Source organism: Rhopalosiphum maidis, chromosome 3, assembly GCF_003676215.2.
Source record: "Rhopalosiphum maidis isolate BTI-1 chromosome 3, ASM367621v3, whole genome shotgun sequence".
Lineage (NCBI taxonomy): Eukaryota > Metazoa > Arthropoda > Insecta > Hemiptera > Aphididae > Rhopalosiphum > Rhopalosiphum maidis.
The window spans coordinates 58,576,234-58,597,569 of record NC_040879.1 but is presented as its reverse complement, the minus strand read 5'-3'; the positions used below and the strand labels follow the sequence as shown (position 1 = coordinate 58,597,569).

The 21,336-nt window shown below is 26.5% G+C and overlaps 1 protein-coding gene across 1 annotated transcript; it reads right to left on the bottom strand.

The window, feature by feature from the left end:
* Positions 1–3,042: 3,042 nt before the first annotated feature.
* LOC113557555 lies at positions 3,043–21,112 on the bottom strand. Its single transcript, XM_026963134.1, has 10 exons — positions 20,986–21,112; positions 20,784–20,878; positions 9,500–9,590; positions 9,279–9,398; positions 7,295–7,411; positions 6,977–7,233; positions 6,129–6,297; positions 4,743–4,868; positions 4,425–4,681; positions 3,043–3,180 (listed from the first exon to the last, which is right to left on the bottom strand). The coding sequence occupies exons 1-10, from the start codon at positions 21,110–21,112 to the stop codon at positions 3,043–3,045; spliced, it is 1,497 nt and encodes a 498-aa protein (XP_026818935.1).
* Positions 21,113–21,336: the final 224 nt, after the last annotated feature.

Here is a 21,336-nt window from a genome sequence, read left to right as displayed (position 1 = left end):
TACTTACCTGTTAGATATAAATTATTATATATTATATATATTATTATTATTTATATGTATGTCGTATATATACTTTTATGTACTAACTCACCTGTACACCGAGCAGTATAACTATATTATTATTATTAACTTATTATTAATTATAATTAAGCAAAAAATTTAAAAATATTGGATTGATTCATTATTATTTTTATCAATAACAATTGTCAATTACTGAGTTGAGAAAAATAAAAATTGTATATGACCTGATAAATGAAAATATTTATTCTTCTTTAATATAACCGAATTAAGCATTAGTAAAGTTAGAGAAAAAGCTGAATATACGTTATACCCTCATATGTTGACTCTGTCTTGCTTACATACAATATGGAAAATTGTTGTTCAGCAGAATTAATTTTGTGTTGTGCTTATTGATATAATAATATTAGAAAGAGTTATGAACATTTTAAAGTTATAATTTTTCTAAAGGGTACCATGGGAGCGATGCCCCCCTACAAATGTCATGAAAAAAATCAATTTACTTTTTTATAGTTTAGGATGTTATATTTAGTTTTACACGAAGACGCTAAAATTTGTTGTTATCTTTTGAAAACACTTCTATTTACGGACATCTACGTGATGTATCACGTACTCTTATTCCGTACGACCCGGTGCTGGAGTTTCCACTATTGAAAGAATTATTAATAAGCCATTTGTACGAACAATGATCATTATATTATGTAAATTATTAATTTTATATATAAATTAGATTATTGACTAGTTATCAAACTCGAGTGTAGCTATTTAAGATATAAAGAGAATATTCAGATGTAAAACGGAAATACGAGATGCTAGTTTAAACCAATTGAACCAAAGCCTTAATACGACGAAGAATAATTTAACGCCATCGTTCATTGAGAACTATATTTTGAGAGGCAATAAATAAAATGTAATAGTAATATGAAATGGACATTCTGATAGAAATATTTTAAACAGGCTAGAATTAACACAATACCCAATACTAAAAATAACATGTCACGATAAACTTTTTAATAAAAAAATTTCACAATCCAATTTGAAAAACAAAACTATATATAATAAACATTAGGTTAGAGAAAAATTATTAAAAATATAAGTTAGAGTATAGACAATTTACTAGAGATTATGTATTGAGATATATTATAGTTTTACTTTATTATAAATATCAAAATTATTATAGTATGAAAAAAAAAAATAAATAAACCGTATAAATATTACTAATCAATTTATTTTATTTTTTATAAAAGTTAATCATATTAATATATTCTTATATCATTATCCATTAACCATTTATTGTATTGTATTAATGAAAAAATATAACCACTAACCAGTATATATTAAGCAAACTATTGATCCACTTTTGTAATCAATACATTATTATAAATATTTATTGTAAACTTGAAAATATTATGAAAATGTTCAAATGTTATAGTATGAACATACAAATGATTATGAAATGAATTGAAAATAATGAAAATATTGTAAACATGTTTTAATAACTTATATGGTATATTTGTATCTTAACTATTTTTTGTACTAGCCTTTGAAAGATTTCTGTCTTGAGGACATAACCCTTTTTTTTTTGTGGGGAGATGCTACGTTCTGTGATGTCTCATACCAATAATATAATACATAATAAGGATGCTAGATAAACGAATACAATTTTTAATTAATCTCGAGTTCTGAGAATCTTGATCGAGGTTGACCACCAGCTCATAGGCAAAATTAATTGTAGTCATATTGTAGTCATTGGAACCTTTGTACTATTCTCAGTATAGTATCTACAGATTTATAAAATACATATAATTATGCATTTGTATGTTTATGTTAGAGTAATATGATTATAACTATATTAGTCTAGTTTATACGAATTACTCAAATAGTTTTATCATCAGAATGTAATAATGTGCTAAGACAACTTTTGATAAGAATGGATTTAACTGCCTCATACAACCATAATATAAACATACAATAAAAGTTAAATTTGAAATTTATTGCAATATAAGTATTAATAGGTTTATAAACATTTTGTGATTTTGTATGCATGACTATATGTAACAACTACTTATGTTATAGACAAGTTTAAATTTTGATACATAGTAAATGCAAATTAATTATATTTTAAAAATTATTTTCTTCAACATGCAAGCTTATTATTTTTAATAATAAAATCATATCTAAATTAAAGACAATTGTTTTTAGATTTAAGAATAATATACTGTGTGAATTGTTTTTTTTTTTATATAAAATGTATACAATATATTTAGGTTTCTTCAAATGTTCTTTAAATCTAATTTATTTAAAATTGAATCAAAATTAATTTACAATACAATGAATAGCAAAATTCCCATTTTCAAATTATAATTTTATATTATTTACAAAATGAAAAATAAATATGAGTTAAAAATGAAATAAAATTATTACAATTATAAATCTATTAAATGTATGATAACATTTATGTTCAATTATCAGTTTTATTATACATACAGAAAAATGTAATACATATACATTATAAGTTATAACTAATAATTTAAATTGTTATTAATATTGTTAACCTTGAATTGTAATAAAAAATAAAAAATTTGTCATTTGTCATGTTTACAAATATAGAATCATAGTATGAAAGGGTTTTAGTATAAAGAAAAAAATGAATACTAAATATTTAATACAAAGATCATTAAACTATTCACTAAAATAAATTCTAACTGTTCTCGAAAAGGGAATCTTAATTAGCCTAGTTTTAGCATCCGGCATCGTTGTATCTAACAATTTCTCTAGAGCAGGAACTAATGTTTTTTGATCCATGTTTTATACATTTATGTGACTCACCTAAAAAAGGCGGAACATGTATTTACAAAGATATGTTATACATATATATGTATATTACTAAAATTAATTCAACAACATTTAAAAAAGATTAAGAACAGTAAATCTATTAATTAGTATGGCAGCACTGCAAATGTTTGGTTAAATAATAAAATATTTTATATTTACTTTTTTTGGATCTTGATTTTAAGGAAGTCTTCACATATTTAAAATGTGTTTCATTTTACTAGCACACTTTTTGTTTCCATCACCTGTCAATTCATAATCAACTGGTGTGCGCTGTTCAGGTGTTATAGATTTTTGAAGTAGAACAGCAATATCATCAGTAGTCTCATTCTAAAAATGTATGAAGATAATATCAAATGCTTGCTTTTTTAACAGTTATATGTATAAAAAATGAAGAGTATATGCATAAAAAGTTTTGTGGTAATGTGGCATAGTGACTGATCCATTGTAGAAGAATCACATTTGCTTCCATACTCGAACATTCCAAACTTCATAAAATTTGAAATATTAAACTGTTTAAATAACAATTTTTATCAAAATTATAACTGTTTGAAATTCTTACTTTTAGATGCCCAGGATTCAATAAAAAATCAAGGAATAAGAATTAAGAAATTGTATACAAATTAAAAGCTTTACTGTGAGGGAGGTCAAACCGTTAAAACTGTCTTGCATTATACAAATATAGAAATTATTTTATCTTTGTTTTATACGCTCCTTACTAAGATTTGTATAACTCTCCTCCACCAATTTTTTTTTTCATAAAAATTTATGTTCAAGTGTTATTTGACGAAAAAATAAATTGGTAAGGACCAAGAACAAAAATTAAATATAAAATTGTTTTTCGCTGTATACTTATTAAGTCCGATACCTGAACGTGGAAAAAAAATATATTAATTAAGTCAAGGGTACAAACGGACATATATAATTGGGCCGGGTTTATGAAACTAATTGTATACAAATTGAAACCGAAGAATATTTTGAGTAAAATATAATTTTATATAGTTTTATTCAACCTATCCAAACATTTAACAATTTATAAAGATTTTGTTGAATGTAAAATTCGAAACGTACATAAAAATTAGAAGTGTTCCTATAATCAATACAAGAAATTATATAAAAGAAAAAGAAAAAGAAATCGGGCATCAAATGCAGCAGTTGCAATCAAACGCAATAACTATACTTGAATATAAACAATTCTTATAACATACATTTTTAACGATATACACAAAGTTATTTCATCGTTATCTACATTTATTTAATTATACACAAATTATTCATTTTATATTATACTCCAATATTATTATATTATTATATTATTATATTTTTTAGTATAAAATATTTGAAAAAAAAACCTTTTTAAGCATACCTGTAGATTTTTTTTTTACTGACAGCCCTAAGCCTATACAAATAAGAAGGAAAATGTTTATATTTTTTTTTAGTTGACGGAACTCAATTAGTATTATACCTAACATTTCACTGGACTTATTGGTATATAACCTAAAACAAGCTGTGATTCAATGCGTCATAAAAGATTATACTAGGACTCTGTTCGTATGCAGCCTTGATTTTATTACCATATATAATTTGAAATTTGCATCTCTGATTCGTTCTTTTGATTCATCATACACGAAAATCGGTTTTGCTAAGAAAGTGAAATTGTCTATAGTTAGAGTAGTTTTATCAGATGAAATATTCAAATATTCCTGTATTTCTTGTAATGATCGTAGTTTCTGGCCATTTGGAGAATAATAGTATATATCACCACTTCTATTGTCCTCAGTAACAACAGCAGATTCGCCCGATGTTCTGTATACTAATTCTCGTTTCCATCCTGAAAAATATTAATCACAGATAATCCACCAAAATAAATCATTAATAATTAATTTACTTACCATGCTCAAATGGGAGTTTAAAAATAGAATCGTTTATTAGACAATTAATATTTCTTCTTACACTATGAGGCATTCTATTTTTAGGTGGTGCTATATACGTATAATTGAATGTAGAAGTTTTAAGTTCTAAAACATTAAAAATCAATTAACATAATATATCCAAACTCTTTAGTTATAACATTTATAATTAAATTCTATTTTTATTCATAATTAGAAAACCTTGAACACAGTATGAAACATATACCAAACATGAAATATAATAGGTACCATTTATTTGTATAACATAAGATACATTAATGACTTATTGTTGCCTTTAAATATGAATTTTCATAGGAATATTATTATAAGTATAGAGTAGTACACTAAACATATTTATCTTTTTTTTCATGTTGTTTACAATTACATTAATTGATAATTATGCACTAAAATATTGTGTTTCTGGGTGCCATATTGTACCAACACAATTTTTAATTTAACTTGTGGAATGTTCGTTTAACTATGTATTCTTTAAAACTATCATATTAAATAATATTACTATTATTTTTAATACTAGGTTAGTAAGCTTAGCAATCATAATTTTAAAAAAAATGAAAGATAATGGTAATTAATAAAAAAATGTGTAAACATTTAAAAATAATTTCATCAATAGAATGAGACATTAAGAAAAAATAATTTATTATTTGACATTTAAATATTAAAATAAAATATAAATAATTCTGATATGTTTTTTTTTAACATTATTTTATATAAAATATAACAAATATTTATTAGAATATCATTTATCTAATAAAAATCAAATATATACATTAAAAATTATGTTAATAATACCTATACAAATTAACATTTGACGAGTATATCTATGTATATATTTAATGTGAATGAAATGGAAAAATTTGTGTACCAATTGAGAATGAATTGGGAGATTTTATGTTTTCTGATACATAAATTATACATTACTGCCACTCAACTAAAAAAGGTGGATCATATATTAAATATATATATATATATTACTAAAATCAATTCCTTATTAAGAGGACGGCACACTATGGGTAAAGTCAGACAATACTAATAACATTTTTTAGCTCATTGTTTTGATTTACTAGTTGTATACTCGAATGATGACAAGAGATGGGAAATAAGTATCTACTTCTCAGTGCTAATAGACTACTACAGAGTCAAATTCAAATATTAATAAAGTGGTAAATTATTATATAAATTGTTAGGCCTTTATTATTTTATATTAGAACATAACAACTTATTTAACTGTATTTAATGTTTGTGTTAGTTTACATTTGAAGAAGATTAAGGAGTACATCTATTTATTAGTATGGACAACACTGCAAATGTTTAGCTAAATAATAAATAATTATATATGTTTATAATTACCTTTTTTAGATTTTGATGTTGTGGAAGTCTTCACTTTTTTTAAATCAAGTCTCGATTTACTAACAGACTTTTTGTTTCCATCACCTGTCAATTCAGAATCAAATGGTGGGCGTTGTTTAGGTGTTTTAGATTTTTTAGGTTTAACAGCAACGCCAACAGTAGTGTCATCCTAAAAATGTATAAGGATAATTGTTAATGCACGGTTTTTTAAAGTTATATGTATAAAATATGAAAAGTTTATGCAAAAAAGTCATGTGGTTATGTGCATATTGAATGATCCATTGTAAAAAAATTCACATTTGCTTCCATACTCGAACATTCCTAACTTTATTATTTTGAGTAAAATATAATTTTATATAGTTTTATTCAGCCAATCTAAACATTTAACAATTTATAAACATTTTGTGGAATGTACAATGCGAGACGGATATAAAAATTAGAAGTGTTCCTATTAGTAATACAAGAAATTATATAAAAGAAAAAAAAGAAATCGGGCATCAAATGCAGCTGTTGCAATCAAATGCAATAACTATATTTTGAATTTAAACAATGTTATCTTATCATTATCTAAATTTTTTTAATATTATGAAATATTTGAAAACAAATCCTTTTTAAGCATACCTGTAGATTTTTTTTTACAAACACTCCTAAGCCTGTTAAATAGGAAGAAAAATGTTTTATTTTTTTTATTTGATGGAACTCAATTAATATTAAAACGTTGACTCAATTAGTATTATACCTACAATTTCACTGGACTTATTGGTATATATTCTAAAACAAGCTGTGATTCAATTTGGCATAATAGGTTATACTGGGACTCAGTTCATATGCAGTTTTTTTTTTATTACCTTAAATGATTTGACATATTTAGATCTTATCAGTTCTTTTGATTTATCATTTATGCCAATTGGTTTTGTTACAAATGTAAAACTTTCTATAGTAAGAGAAGTTTTATCAGATGAAATATCCAATTGTTCCTTAATGTCTCGTAATGATTTTAGTTTCTGGCCATTTGGAGAATAATAGTATACATCGGCACTTCTATTGGCTCGAGTAACAACACCAGATTCACCCGATGTTCTGTATACTAATTCTCGTTTCCATCCTGAAAAATATTAATTACAGACAATTCACTAAAAAAAATCATTAATAATTAATTTACTTACCATGCTCAAATGGGATTTTAAAAATTGCATCTCTTATATCATAATTTTTTATTCTTCCAGCACTACGGAGAATTCTAGTGTTAGAAGAAGTTAAGTTGAATTTAGGAGTAGTAAGTTCTAAAAAATTAAAAATCAATTAACATAATATATCAAAACTGTTTAGTAATAGTATTTATGATTAAATTATATTTTTATTCATATTTAGAAAACCTTGAACACAGTATGACACTTATACCAAACATGAAATATAATAGGTACTATTTATTTGTATAACATAAGATACATTAATGTTTTATTGTTGCTCTTTAAATCTGAATTGTCATTGAAATACTGTTATAAATATTGTCAATATAGAGTAGTACACTAAACAAATTTATCTTATTATTTAATCTTGCTTTCATTAATTGATAATTAAGCACTAAAATATTGTGGTTCTGGGTGCCATGTTATAATACCAACACATTTTTTAATTCAACTTGTGTACCGTTTGTATGTATCCTATGTATTCTTTAAAACTTTATCTTGCTATACAATATTATTATTATTTTAAATACTAGGTTAGTAAGTTTAGCAATCATAATTTAAAAAAAATGAAATATAATAGTTTTTAATAAAAAATTGTGTAAAAATTTAAAAACAATTACTCCTATAGAATGAGATATTAAAAAAAATAATTTATTATTTGACATTTGGATATTAAAATAAAATATAAATAATTCTACTATATATGTAAATATTTATTAGATTTTCATTCATCTAATAAAAAAAATATCAGTATCAATTTAGTTTTTTTTTATGATACATGCACAGTTAGCTAGTTTTTTCATTAGCATAGCGGACAGTGTCTCTTTTTGGGAAAAATGTAGTTTTAATTTTTATAATTTAAATAAATTAGATTCTAAACAGAGCAATTTATGTATCGATTTTAAATTTGTGTTTTTTTTTTTACGATAAATAGAAGATAAAATGGGTAGGTTTGGATAGAAATGTTGATTTGGTTTGTACTTACATGATATAATTTTAAAAATATTTAGACATTTATTGAGCTATTTACAAGCATAAAAATATTTATATTTTTTTTATAAATGTAGATCGTTCACTGGATATAAATTCTTATATAAAATTTAATACAGGGCCTATGATAAGTTATTCTTATAAACATTATACAATCATATATGCACAATTTTTCTTATATGCATTTAAAGCTCAAATAATTACAAATTTATAAAAAATTTGACAACTGCAAGTATTTTAATATTTTATAGTAAACATTTTTAAAATCACCCGAATTGTATAACTGAAGTATAAAAATTAAATACAACGTTCATCATAAGTAGTTTGAACTTGAATTGAAAATTTCTTAAAAATATTTAAATACAGTTATTTTTTATAAATATATTTGTAAATTAAATTTAAAGAAAATTATATATTTTAACCATGTTAATTATTTTATTATTTTTCATAATCTTTAATCGTGATGACTTAAAATTTTTATGTATATTATTGATTTTACTTTACCAATGAAATTATAAAAGAATGTGAATTTTTTTAAAGATTTAATATTCTTATATTTTGAATCTATTCACACTGTTTTACAGTACACCTAGTGTATACAACAGATTGATATCCATTTGTCTATGTTATTTTACTACTTATTTATTAACTATAAATAATATATTATTATATTATGTTGGTATTCCTAAGATTGTTTGTAGCATATATGATGGATGTATGCAAAACAAAGAATAATAATATGTTTTATTCACCTAAAGAAGGCGGAACATGTAATTTCAATGATTCTAAGGTATCATTGCATGTATTGTCTTTCTTATGCCTCTTATTACTCCAGTTATTCTTTATACCATTAGGTTCTGGATTTGATACACCAAATTATTTAAAAAAATTATACATACATACATGTTTTACTCATGTTATAAAACAAAAGAATATTAACAGGTTTACAAATATAATTTTTCTAACTTACTACTTGATTTAGATAGTTTCTTTTTATTAACATGATTATTATGAACAATGGATGGACTGTCAGTTGGCTTGTCTACTTCCATAGGCTCACTCGTTTCTTTACTAAGTTCCATTTTTAATACTAAATACAAACATATAAATTTTTTTATAAAATTTGTAATAATTTTTAATTTTAAGTTAAATATAAAAGCTGTATGAACATATAATTATTGAAAAACTTACATTTTTTCTTATTTTCAAATCTTTTCAGTACTTTATCATCAATATCAAATCCAATAAAATGTGCTTCTAGGTTTGAAAGATTATTGGTTTTCTAAAAATATACAATTAACACAACAAGAAATTATTTTTTCATTTTTATATAACCTAATCTAGACTAAATTTTATTAATTAAATAAAGTTGTGTTTTTACAAAAATTAAGCAAATTATACTAAGTTTAATAGTAAAAAATGTGTATTGTAATTCAATTATATATTTGTTTTATTATATTAACATTATTTAATTGGATAAGTGAATGTTAAATTGAATGTTATTTAAAAAGAATTAATCTGCACTAAAACAATACATATTAAATTTGTAATATTACATTTTTGTAGTTCAATTCATAATTTTTACTTAAACCTTCTGTTAAAGTGTCTAACATGAAATAAAATATGTATTTATTAACTTACCATTAAGTTACTCATTTTTTAAACCATTATTAATTAAATCTATTAAAATAATAATAAAAGCAGATGTAATAACTTTAAAATGTTGAACAACTAAAATGAATACGAAAAATCCTTCAATGTACAGTTGATACCAACATAGAAATCATCTTCTACATATTTTTTAACATTATATTAAAATGAATATTGAAATTTAAAAGAGATATAAAATGTTTAACCGTATATAATATATCAAGTGTTTAATTAAATTTATAAAAAAAAAAAAAATGCTTTATAAAATTGTATATATCTTAAATTTTAATTAAAGTCAAAAAGAAAATAAATAATTAAGGCTAGAGCCTACAATCTACATTGAAATAGTCTCAAATGAAATTTAAATAAAAAATGTAGTACAAACATTTTTTTTTATTTAAATGAATAAATTTAAAAAACATAAGGGTTTATTTTGATTGTTTTTAGTGTATAAACATACAGGATCTACTTATTAATTATTACTTTTTATAATATACTCTACATAATATTTTTTTATTTTTCTACATACATACATATGTATATATATATATAATAAAATAGAACATTTATTTTAAAATTTACAATTTAAATTACTAAAACTAAGTTACTTTATCAGGTGTCAAATATGAAATTTGAAATGACATAAATATTAAAACTTAATTACAACAAAATTCTGAATTTACGGTTGTTTTCAGCATAATAAAATACATTGGTTAACAGAAAAAAACTTATTGAACTTTAAGAAATTTAAATGCTTTTAACTTTTTGAAAATTAATACTCAAAATTAAATTGAATATTTAAAAACAACATTTCCAACAATTTGATAAAATCAAGTTAAATATTGTCAATATTTAAATAGAAAGTCATATCTTAGAATATTTTAAACATACAAACACGCATGTACTTTATTTTATATTATTGAGTTAAGTTGTTTTAATATTAATATAACAACTAATGGTAGGTTCAAGTAATTTGTGTGATCGAATACTTTAAAATGACAATTCACGCTAAATGCAATTGATTATGCTAATTGTGATAAATTAAATACTAGTATTATTTTCATATCCAATATTTCTTTCTTATAAATTATTATTATATTATTTGCGTACTAGTCAGTTGTATAATTGTAAAATGTATAAGTTAATATAATATAATAATAACAATATATAAAAATATTTTTATTTTAACTCTTTATTTATAATAATGGAGAACATTTTTTTAAAAATGTAGTTAAAATAATTCATTCTAAAACAATAAAATTAAATATAATTAAGTTTGTCTTGTCGTGTTTCTATTTTTATTATTTGTTATTATGTTTTTACCGATCAAATGTATATTCATGACGACGTCGCCACCTATAATACGGTTTGTCAAACGAAATTATTATATTAGATACTTATATGACACACTTAGGTATGTACCTATATAATATTATATTACACATACATGCAATTAGACTTATAATTAATATGAATAAGAATTTTTTCAATGTTAAAAATAATTTTAAGAGCATTTAAAAAAAATTGTTTGATATGTGAGTGCATTATTTATTTCATATTTTTATAGGTATTTTTTGTTTTGTTTTTTAGAGCATTTAGATCCGTTTCCTACAGTTATTAGTGTTATTACATTCGTCGTCGCCCGTCGGCTATTGGTGACTGGTGCATTGATATTATAATAATTAATATATAATATAGCCATTTCATGATGCTTAAAGACATTTATAGTATATACTATTATGTATGAAGAGTTTATAATAGTTACAAAATGTACAATATTCATGTTCATTAAATTTTCTGAAAAAACGTATACCTAGCTTAATCAAAAAATATATTTTTCTCTGTGTAGATATTTTATCCTATTTAGATAGCTATGGAAGATTATTTCTCGTTTTTGTGTTTATAAGGACAATATTTTGTCTTCGTTTTAAGGAAATTTTGGTTGGAGATTGTACAGTATGAAGTTAACTAACAGCATTATACACGAAAAACCCTAATAACAGTATACGGTGTAATATAATTATATATTTATTTATTATAGTTATCGATGAAGTCTGAGAATATATTATATACTTATCAAAGGAGATAGTACATTTTGAAACTAGATATGGGTGATTTTCTATGGACATTTAAATTTCTGTTCTATTGGCGTAGTAACATAGATTACATCTCTTCTTCCTTCCCTATAATATTTATAATCCATTATTTAATAATTGTGTATATTAAACTGCTTAAAATAAATTTATTCGAAATGGCCTTAATGACTAACTACTATATATAATTAATATTATTTGTGTGTGTGTGTGTGCACGCGCATTCTACATAGTGTTATGTTAATTATTTGTATTTACTTAATCCCCTATTTCAACCCCTTACAGCCCTTTTTAGTATTAAAAAGTAGCCTATGTCCTTTCTCAGAGTCTAAACTTTTTATGAACTAAATTTCATTTAAATCGGTGTTTCGAAGCCTTTATTCAATATAAACAAACAATAAATTCTTTCCTCTATATAATATTAGTATAGATAATAATTGTGTAAAAAGAGAATAAAAATAAATAAATAACTCAATGAACATATAGATTCGTTCTAATAAAAACTTAATAGGTAATAACAGTTTAACACAATATAACAAAAGGTATACCTATAAATAAAAAACAAACATAACACGATTATTATGCAACCCCGAACAACCGCCCACTGACCTCATATATAAAAATCATGTACATTTTACAAACAAATAGGGAGGTAATGGAGTGACGTGTCGAACGTCCCAGGGCGAAGTAGGGACTTCGACGGAAAGCATAGTGCTGAGGTGAGATTAAGATTTTACATTGGTTGGTAATTGTACAAACTTGACCACTTGACGCGTAACCTTATCGGCGTGCGTTAAAATCCGGACATCGACACCGGGTAACTCAATCACGCGGCCGAGGCTCCACAACAACGGAAGAGTTTGACTATCGATCACAACTACCATCTCATTCACATTACGGTTGGGAACACCCTCAGTCTCTGATGACCAAGGCTGTGAATTTAATGCACTTAAAAACTATTACAAAATATGCATGTATATATGCACTAAAAACTGAAAAAAGGCTCTCATTTTTCAAAAATATTAAAATTTAACTTTCATTCTTATTTTTTCATTATAATTTTTCTATTCATTTTACAATTAAACAAAGAAATCAACGCGAATATAAATAATACTCGGCACGACGCAAATTGGTCAATGGATTCCACCAAACTAAAAACGATTGTCTAACGATTTTTGTCATCCGTTAAGACAAGTACGAGTTATTAATGTCAGTAAATTTATCTCGACTTCAATAGTACAATAGTCAATAATACACGTTGAATACCTGACTAAAAATAATATAGTACAAAAAAACCATTTATATAAAAACATCATTAAAATATGCATGTATATGCGATATGCCGTAACCTATAAAATTTTGCCCGAATCCATTTTATTATACGGTGTAGCAATACAATTATGCAAATGCATTAAATTTACATTGGTCATGGCATTGGTCCATTAATTTCCATCTGTCGTCAAGGGCGTGAGCCTATATAACTGCAGGTTACATAAGAAGCAAAAATCTTATTTTTGTGAAAATAATAAGCTATTAACTTTATGTAACCAGCACCAAAACAAATAAATCATTTTGAATTTTTAAATTTCATGTATTATATATGTCGGTTTTACACGTGCATTACATAAAAGATACTTTTTAAAATAATTCAAGTACCTACAGGTACAGATACATATTTTAAAAAGTATGTAAAATACATATTCGAAAATGTAGTAAAAAAAAGTATTTACACTTCATACATACCTTCAAATTTTTAACAAGAATTTTTTTTTACCTTATAAAATCAACAGAACCGATTTTCATATTTAACGTTTATTTTGCGGAGCATCTAACAAATAATCTAAATATAATATTAAATATGCTATAAAATACTCCTTAGTTTTCTAAGTTTAATTTCCATTAAAAAATATATAGAATTTGAAAATAAAAAATTGATTTTAATATAAGTATTTTAAAAATACATACTTAGGTACCTAAAAATCATTTTAATACCTTACAGTTTACAAGATTGCTATGGGTCCATGAAACACAAAACAGTTTCGGATAAATTATAGGAATTTATCTTGATTAGGTTATGTCCAATTCCAATGCATCTTATAATATAAAATGTGAGTTTTGCTATAACAATAATACTATATGTAGTAAAAAAGTATTTATTTCACTTGTCCAAATTGTAGGGCGCTAGATGGGTTAAAATGCCACACACACACACACACACACACACACACATATAGTGCGAAAATTCGCAACGGCTTCAGGGCTCTGAATTAATGTCCGGCATTGTCGTATAAATACTATACAATTGAAATATTTTTCGTAACTCTTGTTGATAAAACAATTTATTTAAATAATAATAAGTAACAGATAATATTTTATACTTTAAAATCATAATAAAAAAAAATTATTTTTACTTTTTTGTCAAAAATATTTATATTATGTTTTTGAATAAAATGTATCGAGCTGCTTTCAACAGTTGTAAAAAAATATCTTTATTTAACTTAAAATATATAAATATATAAATAAAAATGCTCTTGCACATCCCCGTACTAAGATATCATATTAAGTAATAATATTTAAGTAATGAGTTAAAGATACCAATCAAACATAATATATTTATATGCTTGTACGCAAATATAATAGTAATCTCAAATCATAACAATTAATAATTTATTCTTAAATTAATTCACCATTCACCATTATCTTATTCGCACCTTATCATATTTTATTTTAACTAATTACAATTATAGTAACAACAGTTAAAATAAATTATAATAATAAACCTATAATCGTATGATTATACTTCAGAGGATGTCAGCGCACTGTTTGTTTTCTCTCTCTAGCCCACGCGCAATATAAAGACAAAACGCATTTACGCAGTCTGAGTAGAACTCGCTTAATTTTGGTTCTAAAGTAAATATACCTATTATAAAATTAAATTTTGATAATATTTCTGAGTGCTAGACGATGAGGTTTTTCCATTATTCCTAAAACAATATTATATCGTTTAGAAATAGCCATAAATTACAACATTTTTAAGTAATCTTTAACTTTTCAAAATTTTAATTTTTATAAAAAAATCGCTAGAACCAAAATTGAGCGAGTTTTACTCAGACTGTGTAAATGCGTTTTGTCTATGTTGAGTGTTGGCTAGAGAGAGAAAACAAACAGTGCGCTGACATAATCTTAATATTTATAAATTATTAATTATTATACAGCGAGATCTATACACATAATCTATGAGCACCGATCTTAAGAACTAATGACTTTTAACGGTCAAATAAGAAAATGTCAATAAAAACACATTATGAACAACATTTCGTTACATAATTTGATTTTTATCATTGATGCTTTTAATGATATTATCATTTTAAAGTGAGTTACAGCTATGTAGAATATAACAACTTTAAAATGTTCATAACTCACTTTAAGCTGATAATATCAATAAAATCATATGTCATTGTTTAGACCAGTGGTTGTCAACCTTTTCGGGTCCACGGCTCCTTTTGATTTTGAAATAAAATGTACGGCTCCCATACGAATATTTAAAATAAACAAATTTAAATTATTTATAATAATTTTAATCTAACTTTATTTTTAATGGGACGGCTGTGCTTGTTTTTGTTGCATTATATCATCAAATAAATGTAAATAGTAATCGAAATATGCTATTACTCGATATCGCAAACACGGTTATCGACGGCCGATCTGTCTCACACACCCAAAATGTAATATGTATTGGTGCGCGGAAATTGTATTTTTAGTTTCTATTGCGAACGCGGCTCCCTTAATAATGACCGGCGACGCCTTTGGGAGCCGCGACGCACAGGTTGAAAAACACTGGTTTAGACAATATTCTTACTTTAAATTTGATAATAGGTAAATTGACTCTAATATTAAAGCTAACGTCACAAAATGTATTCTGCTGAACGAAAATTTGTTATGGTGTACGTTAGTAAGACAGAGACAACATATGCGGGTATGGCGTCCTCATAAGTGCATAGAAACGAATGGGCCATCAATATTCCATTATAACGCGGGCTGCGTGTATTGCCTTGTATTTTTCACACTGTAGAAATGTGCACTACTGCACTACCATACAAATATACAATACACGGATACCAGTTTGGCGCGAACTACCTCCGCCCATGATTATGATGTACGTTAGTAAGACAGAGACAACACATGCGGGTATATGGCGTCCTCTTAATAAGAGCCGGTGGCGGCGTGTACTTTTTTTCCTTTAAAGCAACCATCTTATAAGATACCCACCCACGATTTGATAACGGACAAAAATCCTAGTTCAAATCCATATGTAATATCATATCATATACTAACAACGAAATAGTGTCAATATGGAGCGCAATTAAGTATACGTGAGACACCGATTATGATAACGTTAAGAGGACGCCATACCCGTATGTGTTGTCTCTGTCTCACTAACGTCCATCATAACAAAATTTCGTTCAGCAGAATACATTTTGTGACGTTACCTTTAATAATAGAGTAAATTTACCTATTATCAAATTTAAAGGTAAGAATATTATCTAGACAATTTCATATGCTTTTAACGATATTATTATTTTAAAGTGAGTTACAGCTATGTAGAATATAACAACTTTAAAATGTTCATAACTCACTTTAAGCTGATAATATCAATAAAATCATATGTCATTGTTTAGACAATATTCTTACCTTTAAATTTGATAATAGGTAAATTTACTCTAATATTAAAGCTAACGTCACAAAATGTATTCTGCTGAACAAAAATGTGTTATGATGAAATATTAAAATTAAATTAATGATATAATAATAATGACAACGATTATAATAATACGTATAATATTAATATGATATTCGTAGAAAATTTTGATTTTTCATTAAACAGATATGTCTGTAGATTAATTTTACTTTTTCGCCCGTTTCACATGGGCGCGTATCGTGCGCGACGTATCGTACGCGCGCGTTTTCGGTTACATTGCAGGTTATATACATACGCGTCACTCCGACGATGGCGCGTTTCCCTCGCCGGTATGGCGCGTATGAACACAATCAATGTGAACTAAAAACGCGCCCGTGTACGATACGTCGCGAGTGATACGCGTTCATGTGAAACGGGCACTGAAACCTGTTACAATAAAGGACACCTGTAGTTTGTAACAGATTTTGGTCCTACGACTGTCTAGATACAGGTTGTATACACAGTTTCACTATAATAATAATAATATACTTCTTATAGATATTAACCATCACGTCGTCATAACGTTATGAAGTATTAAACTGTTGCGTAAGACCGCCGAAATTCGTTCTACAGATACAGGCGTCGAGGCATAAATGTTTGATTACATATTATTGTTATTATTATTATTTAATAACATCCTATATCAATAAAATATAGTATAATGACATTAACTTACCGAGTTGGTTTGATGTAGACACAAAAACGCTAATTGTTTTTCGTTTGAAGGAGAAACGTAATTCCTGTAGGCGAAAGTACACAATTAAACTGTTTACGTTTCGACTGTGGTAAGGATAACTGTGGAATGGTAGTGCGGTGGTCTCCCTGTACTCCGAACACTGTGAACGGTGGTACTGTGAGCGAGGATTAAAAAAAAAACAAAATACTTTGTAGCAAGTGTGCGCGGACGTGTGTATAGGGGTGGGAATCGGTAGGGTTTCTGGCAGTACACAGAGAAGTAGGTAGTGCGGTGGTGGTGACGCACTCGGACACTATTCGCCGTGTTCAATATAATATATATATATATATATACGATAAAAGAAAAAAATATGTCAGCTATAGAATTCACGGGACGATCTCCCCCACGACAAGGCATGGTCGATTGGGGTGGCGAACTGCGTTTCGTTCGGTACAGTGTTTCTCAAAATGCGCTGTTTGTTATGTACAATCATGGTCAGTCAGCACTTCAAAATTCGTCATTTATATTATGGTGTACATTAATTTTCTATCGATTCGGTCGATTTCTGTACGTGTTGGTATGTGTTATTACTATACCATGCAATTATTTTACGCATAAAATTATTAACTATCATTCAACGAGTACAAAAACTATACTTGTATTAAAGTTTATATGGGGTTTTATTGTACGCATAGTAACTATGTACGATATGCCGTTTTTATTATACACAACTATGTCTGCACTGACTGCACTATACACTATGCACACGATTGCAGCTGTAGGTACACGAAAGAGGACGCCTAAGACGAAACGTACGCTGCGGCCCAGAGAACACGCTGTTCAGTGTTTTCGCAATCCGCAAGCGCGCGGCGTTTAGCTACGCCCACACTTCTCGCAGTCGGCGTCTGGCTGACGGGTTTTCGTACGGGAGCGTCGTTTTCTTATACTACGGTCGTTCGTCCAGGACGTTAGGACCGTTTCACATTGGCGCGTATCTTACGCGCGCGTTTTCGGTTACATTGGTTAGGTACATACGTGCCACTCCGACAATGGCGCGTACGAATACAATCAATGTGTGTAAACTAAAAACGTGCGCGTGCGATACGCGGCGTATGGTACGCGTCCGTGTCTGTGTGAAACGCGTCAATATAAAATTCATACACGTCAATGCCGCAGTAATATTTGAAATACCCACGCGTACCTATAAACAGTATAAACTGCTTATACCCAAATATATATTATATAGATCGTAGAAACTGTATTATAACATAGTTTGATTTGTATTTTTACTGAATTATTACTTATTCAAATATCCTATCTATACGCCTATCACTATACCACTCATTGTTTAACAATTTATGAAAGTTTTGAGTGGTTCGTGTCCTTCATGATAAAATGATCGCAACGATATAAAAAATATACATAATGTAGTAAATAATACTTATATAATTTATAACAATAACCCAAACTAATATTACTTAAATATATAAATATTAGTTTTCTTGTAAGTAAAATATGTATTGCGCGTATTTTACGTTCCTTATCATTTCGTATTGTACCTGCTATCACACATACTTTTTACATCGCAATTTTTATGTAATAAAAATACAGAATGTAATAACGTAAAAAGCAAATATATAATAAAGATGTGAGATTGATTCTTATTTCAATTATGTGCTATATATATGTGATTTAATAATTTATTAATATCACCTCCTTACGTTATTACATGTATATTATTAATCTGCACCTTACCTGGTTTACTGGAACATCCGAATATATTATGTATGTTGTATGAATATATACGCTATGATGACGTAATGAAGTGACACAGGTAGAATTAGATCATTAGACGTATATAACCAAATAAAAAACAACACTAATTTATTTATGTATAATAAGTACGGGTTTAATTGTCGCACGACGGAAACGGACTCTCGAGATGTTCGTGAAAACACAGGGTGCACATGCATTGGCGAGGGAGACGATTCGGTCAAGCCAACCAGAGACGTAGGCGGCCCCATCAAAGGCCTCCGCGTTTCCAAAGATCTGGCTTTATCCTTGGTTGCAGAGACCCTCATTGGGCCATCCCTTGTCTCTGTCGGCATACGGGAAAAGTCACACGCTCTGCGCTTTATTGTCACAGACACGTATGGCGTTTCTGCGTGACCTCGTAATATTAATTGTCCCCTTGATCACCGATAAAAGATTTTATTGAGGTTTACTGTTATCCGCGTGCGGCAACTCGACCGCTTCTAATTTATTATTTAACTCTTTCTGAACATCTTTCTTACATTTATATAATATGAGCGTACATCATTACAAGACATACAGTTGTATACATCAAATCCATCTGTTATTTATAAGATCCCGCCTTTCTACCTAATATTTATCTTAATGAGTGTATACCTATGATGTACGAACTGCAAAGATAAGATTCACACGCGCATTCAAAAATATAGTTTGTAATTAATAAATAATATTGTAATGAGTACCTAAGTAGTAGTGCTGTTGTTTGAAATTTATTATAGTAAAAGTATATAACATTATATAATATAAAAATATAAACATTAAAAAAAAAAAAAAACATTACTAGGTATGTATACTAGACACTAGTATTTATAACTTATATAACTTATATGTTTAAACTGTAATTAATATTAATTTTTAACGAATAACGTTTTGTTTTATTTTTTTCTTGTTAAGATTTTAATATATGAAGTGGTTCTTGTATGTCTGATATTTGTAACCGTCTTCCGTACAATGGGTCAACTATTTTTGGCAATATACATTCCAAATAAAACCTAAAAAAAACATACCTCAATATAATCACGTAAAATAATTGGATAGAAGTATAGAACGTTTACACTTAAAACCATCTTATATATTTCTTACGTTTTAAGTTTATTAACCATTTAAGTTTCCCAAAATTCACCATAATAAATAATGTTTTCATAATGTGTATAATAATAATTTAAATAATGTGTGTTCAGTTATTCGTATGAACTACAAAAAAACAAATATCCCTCCCGGTTATCCGTAATTGATCAATTATTTGATAGTAGTACGTATGTTCTTTTTTAATTCAATGGCTCCGTCTATATTTATAATACAGTACTGCAATTGGTGTAACAAATATGTAATAAATATATTATAGTTGAAAAAAATAAAAATACCTATTTAAAATATAAGTATAACATTTGATACTAGTTATACAAAATAGCTATATTAGATATATAACTAGACGAATAAATAATTAATATAAAATATAAATTTCATTCAAGTCAATAATTATTTTCATAATATTTTATTACTTACAAGTTTATTTTTAATTGCTTCTTTCGCGCTATTTGTGTCTTTTGCCGTATACGAACATTTTATTTCGATTATTGCGTTGTCATCAATTAACCCGTCTAAAAATAATCAAAATAATTATATTTTTTTGCTATCCCTACTTGGCCATAAAATTATCTTGGTATTTAAATTTTAATACAATTTAATATCAAATTATATATTTTACCTGGACCTGCAGCAAGGTATGGATATTCATTATCCGTAAAAAGTCCACATAATTTTACGGTCATTCCTGTTAAATCCTGAAACCATGTTCTCGCCAAAGGTTCATTTTCAACGCCGCCGTGTGTCATTTCTTTACATGTTATCGACTTGTATAGTCGCATAAATTATAATAGGCATAGGTATCATAATGATAATTGCTTTTAGTGAATAGGTATCGTTTTTTTCCTTATAGAAATACAATATATATACTATTATATGTTCATAACATATATAGGGAAATACGAAATTATCATATAAATTAAGTGTCCGTGAACACATGTGCTTATTTTCTTAGACGAACATTTTAGATTTA

Coding starts and splice junctions, on each gene's coding strand:
- LOC113557555 (XM_026963134.1), bottom strand. CDS start 21,112: ATGACACACGGCGGCGTTGAAAATGAACCTTTGGCGAGAACATGGTTT. Junction 9,399..9,499: donor ATTTGAAAATAAGAAAAAAT/GTAAGTTTTTCA, acceptor GTTTGTATTTAG/TATTAAAAATGGAACTTAGT. Junction 7,234..7,294: donor TAAAATCCCATTTGAGCATG/GTAAGTAAATTA, acceptor AATATTTTTCAG/GATGGAAACGAGAATTAGTA.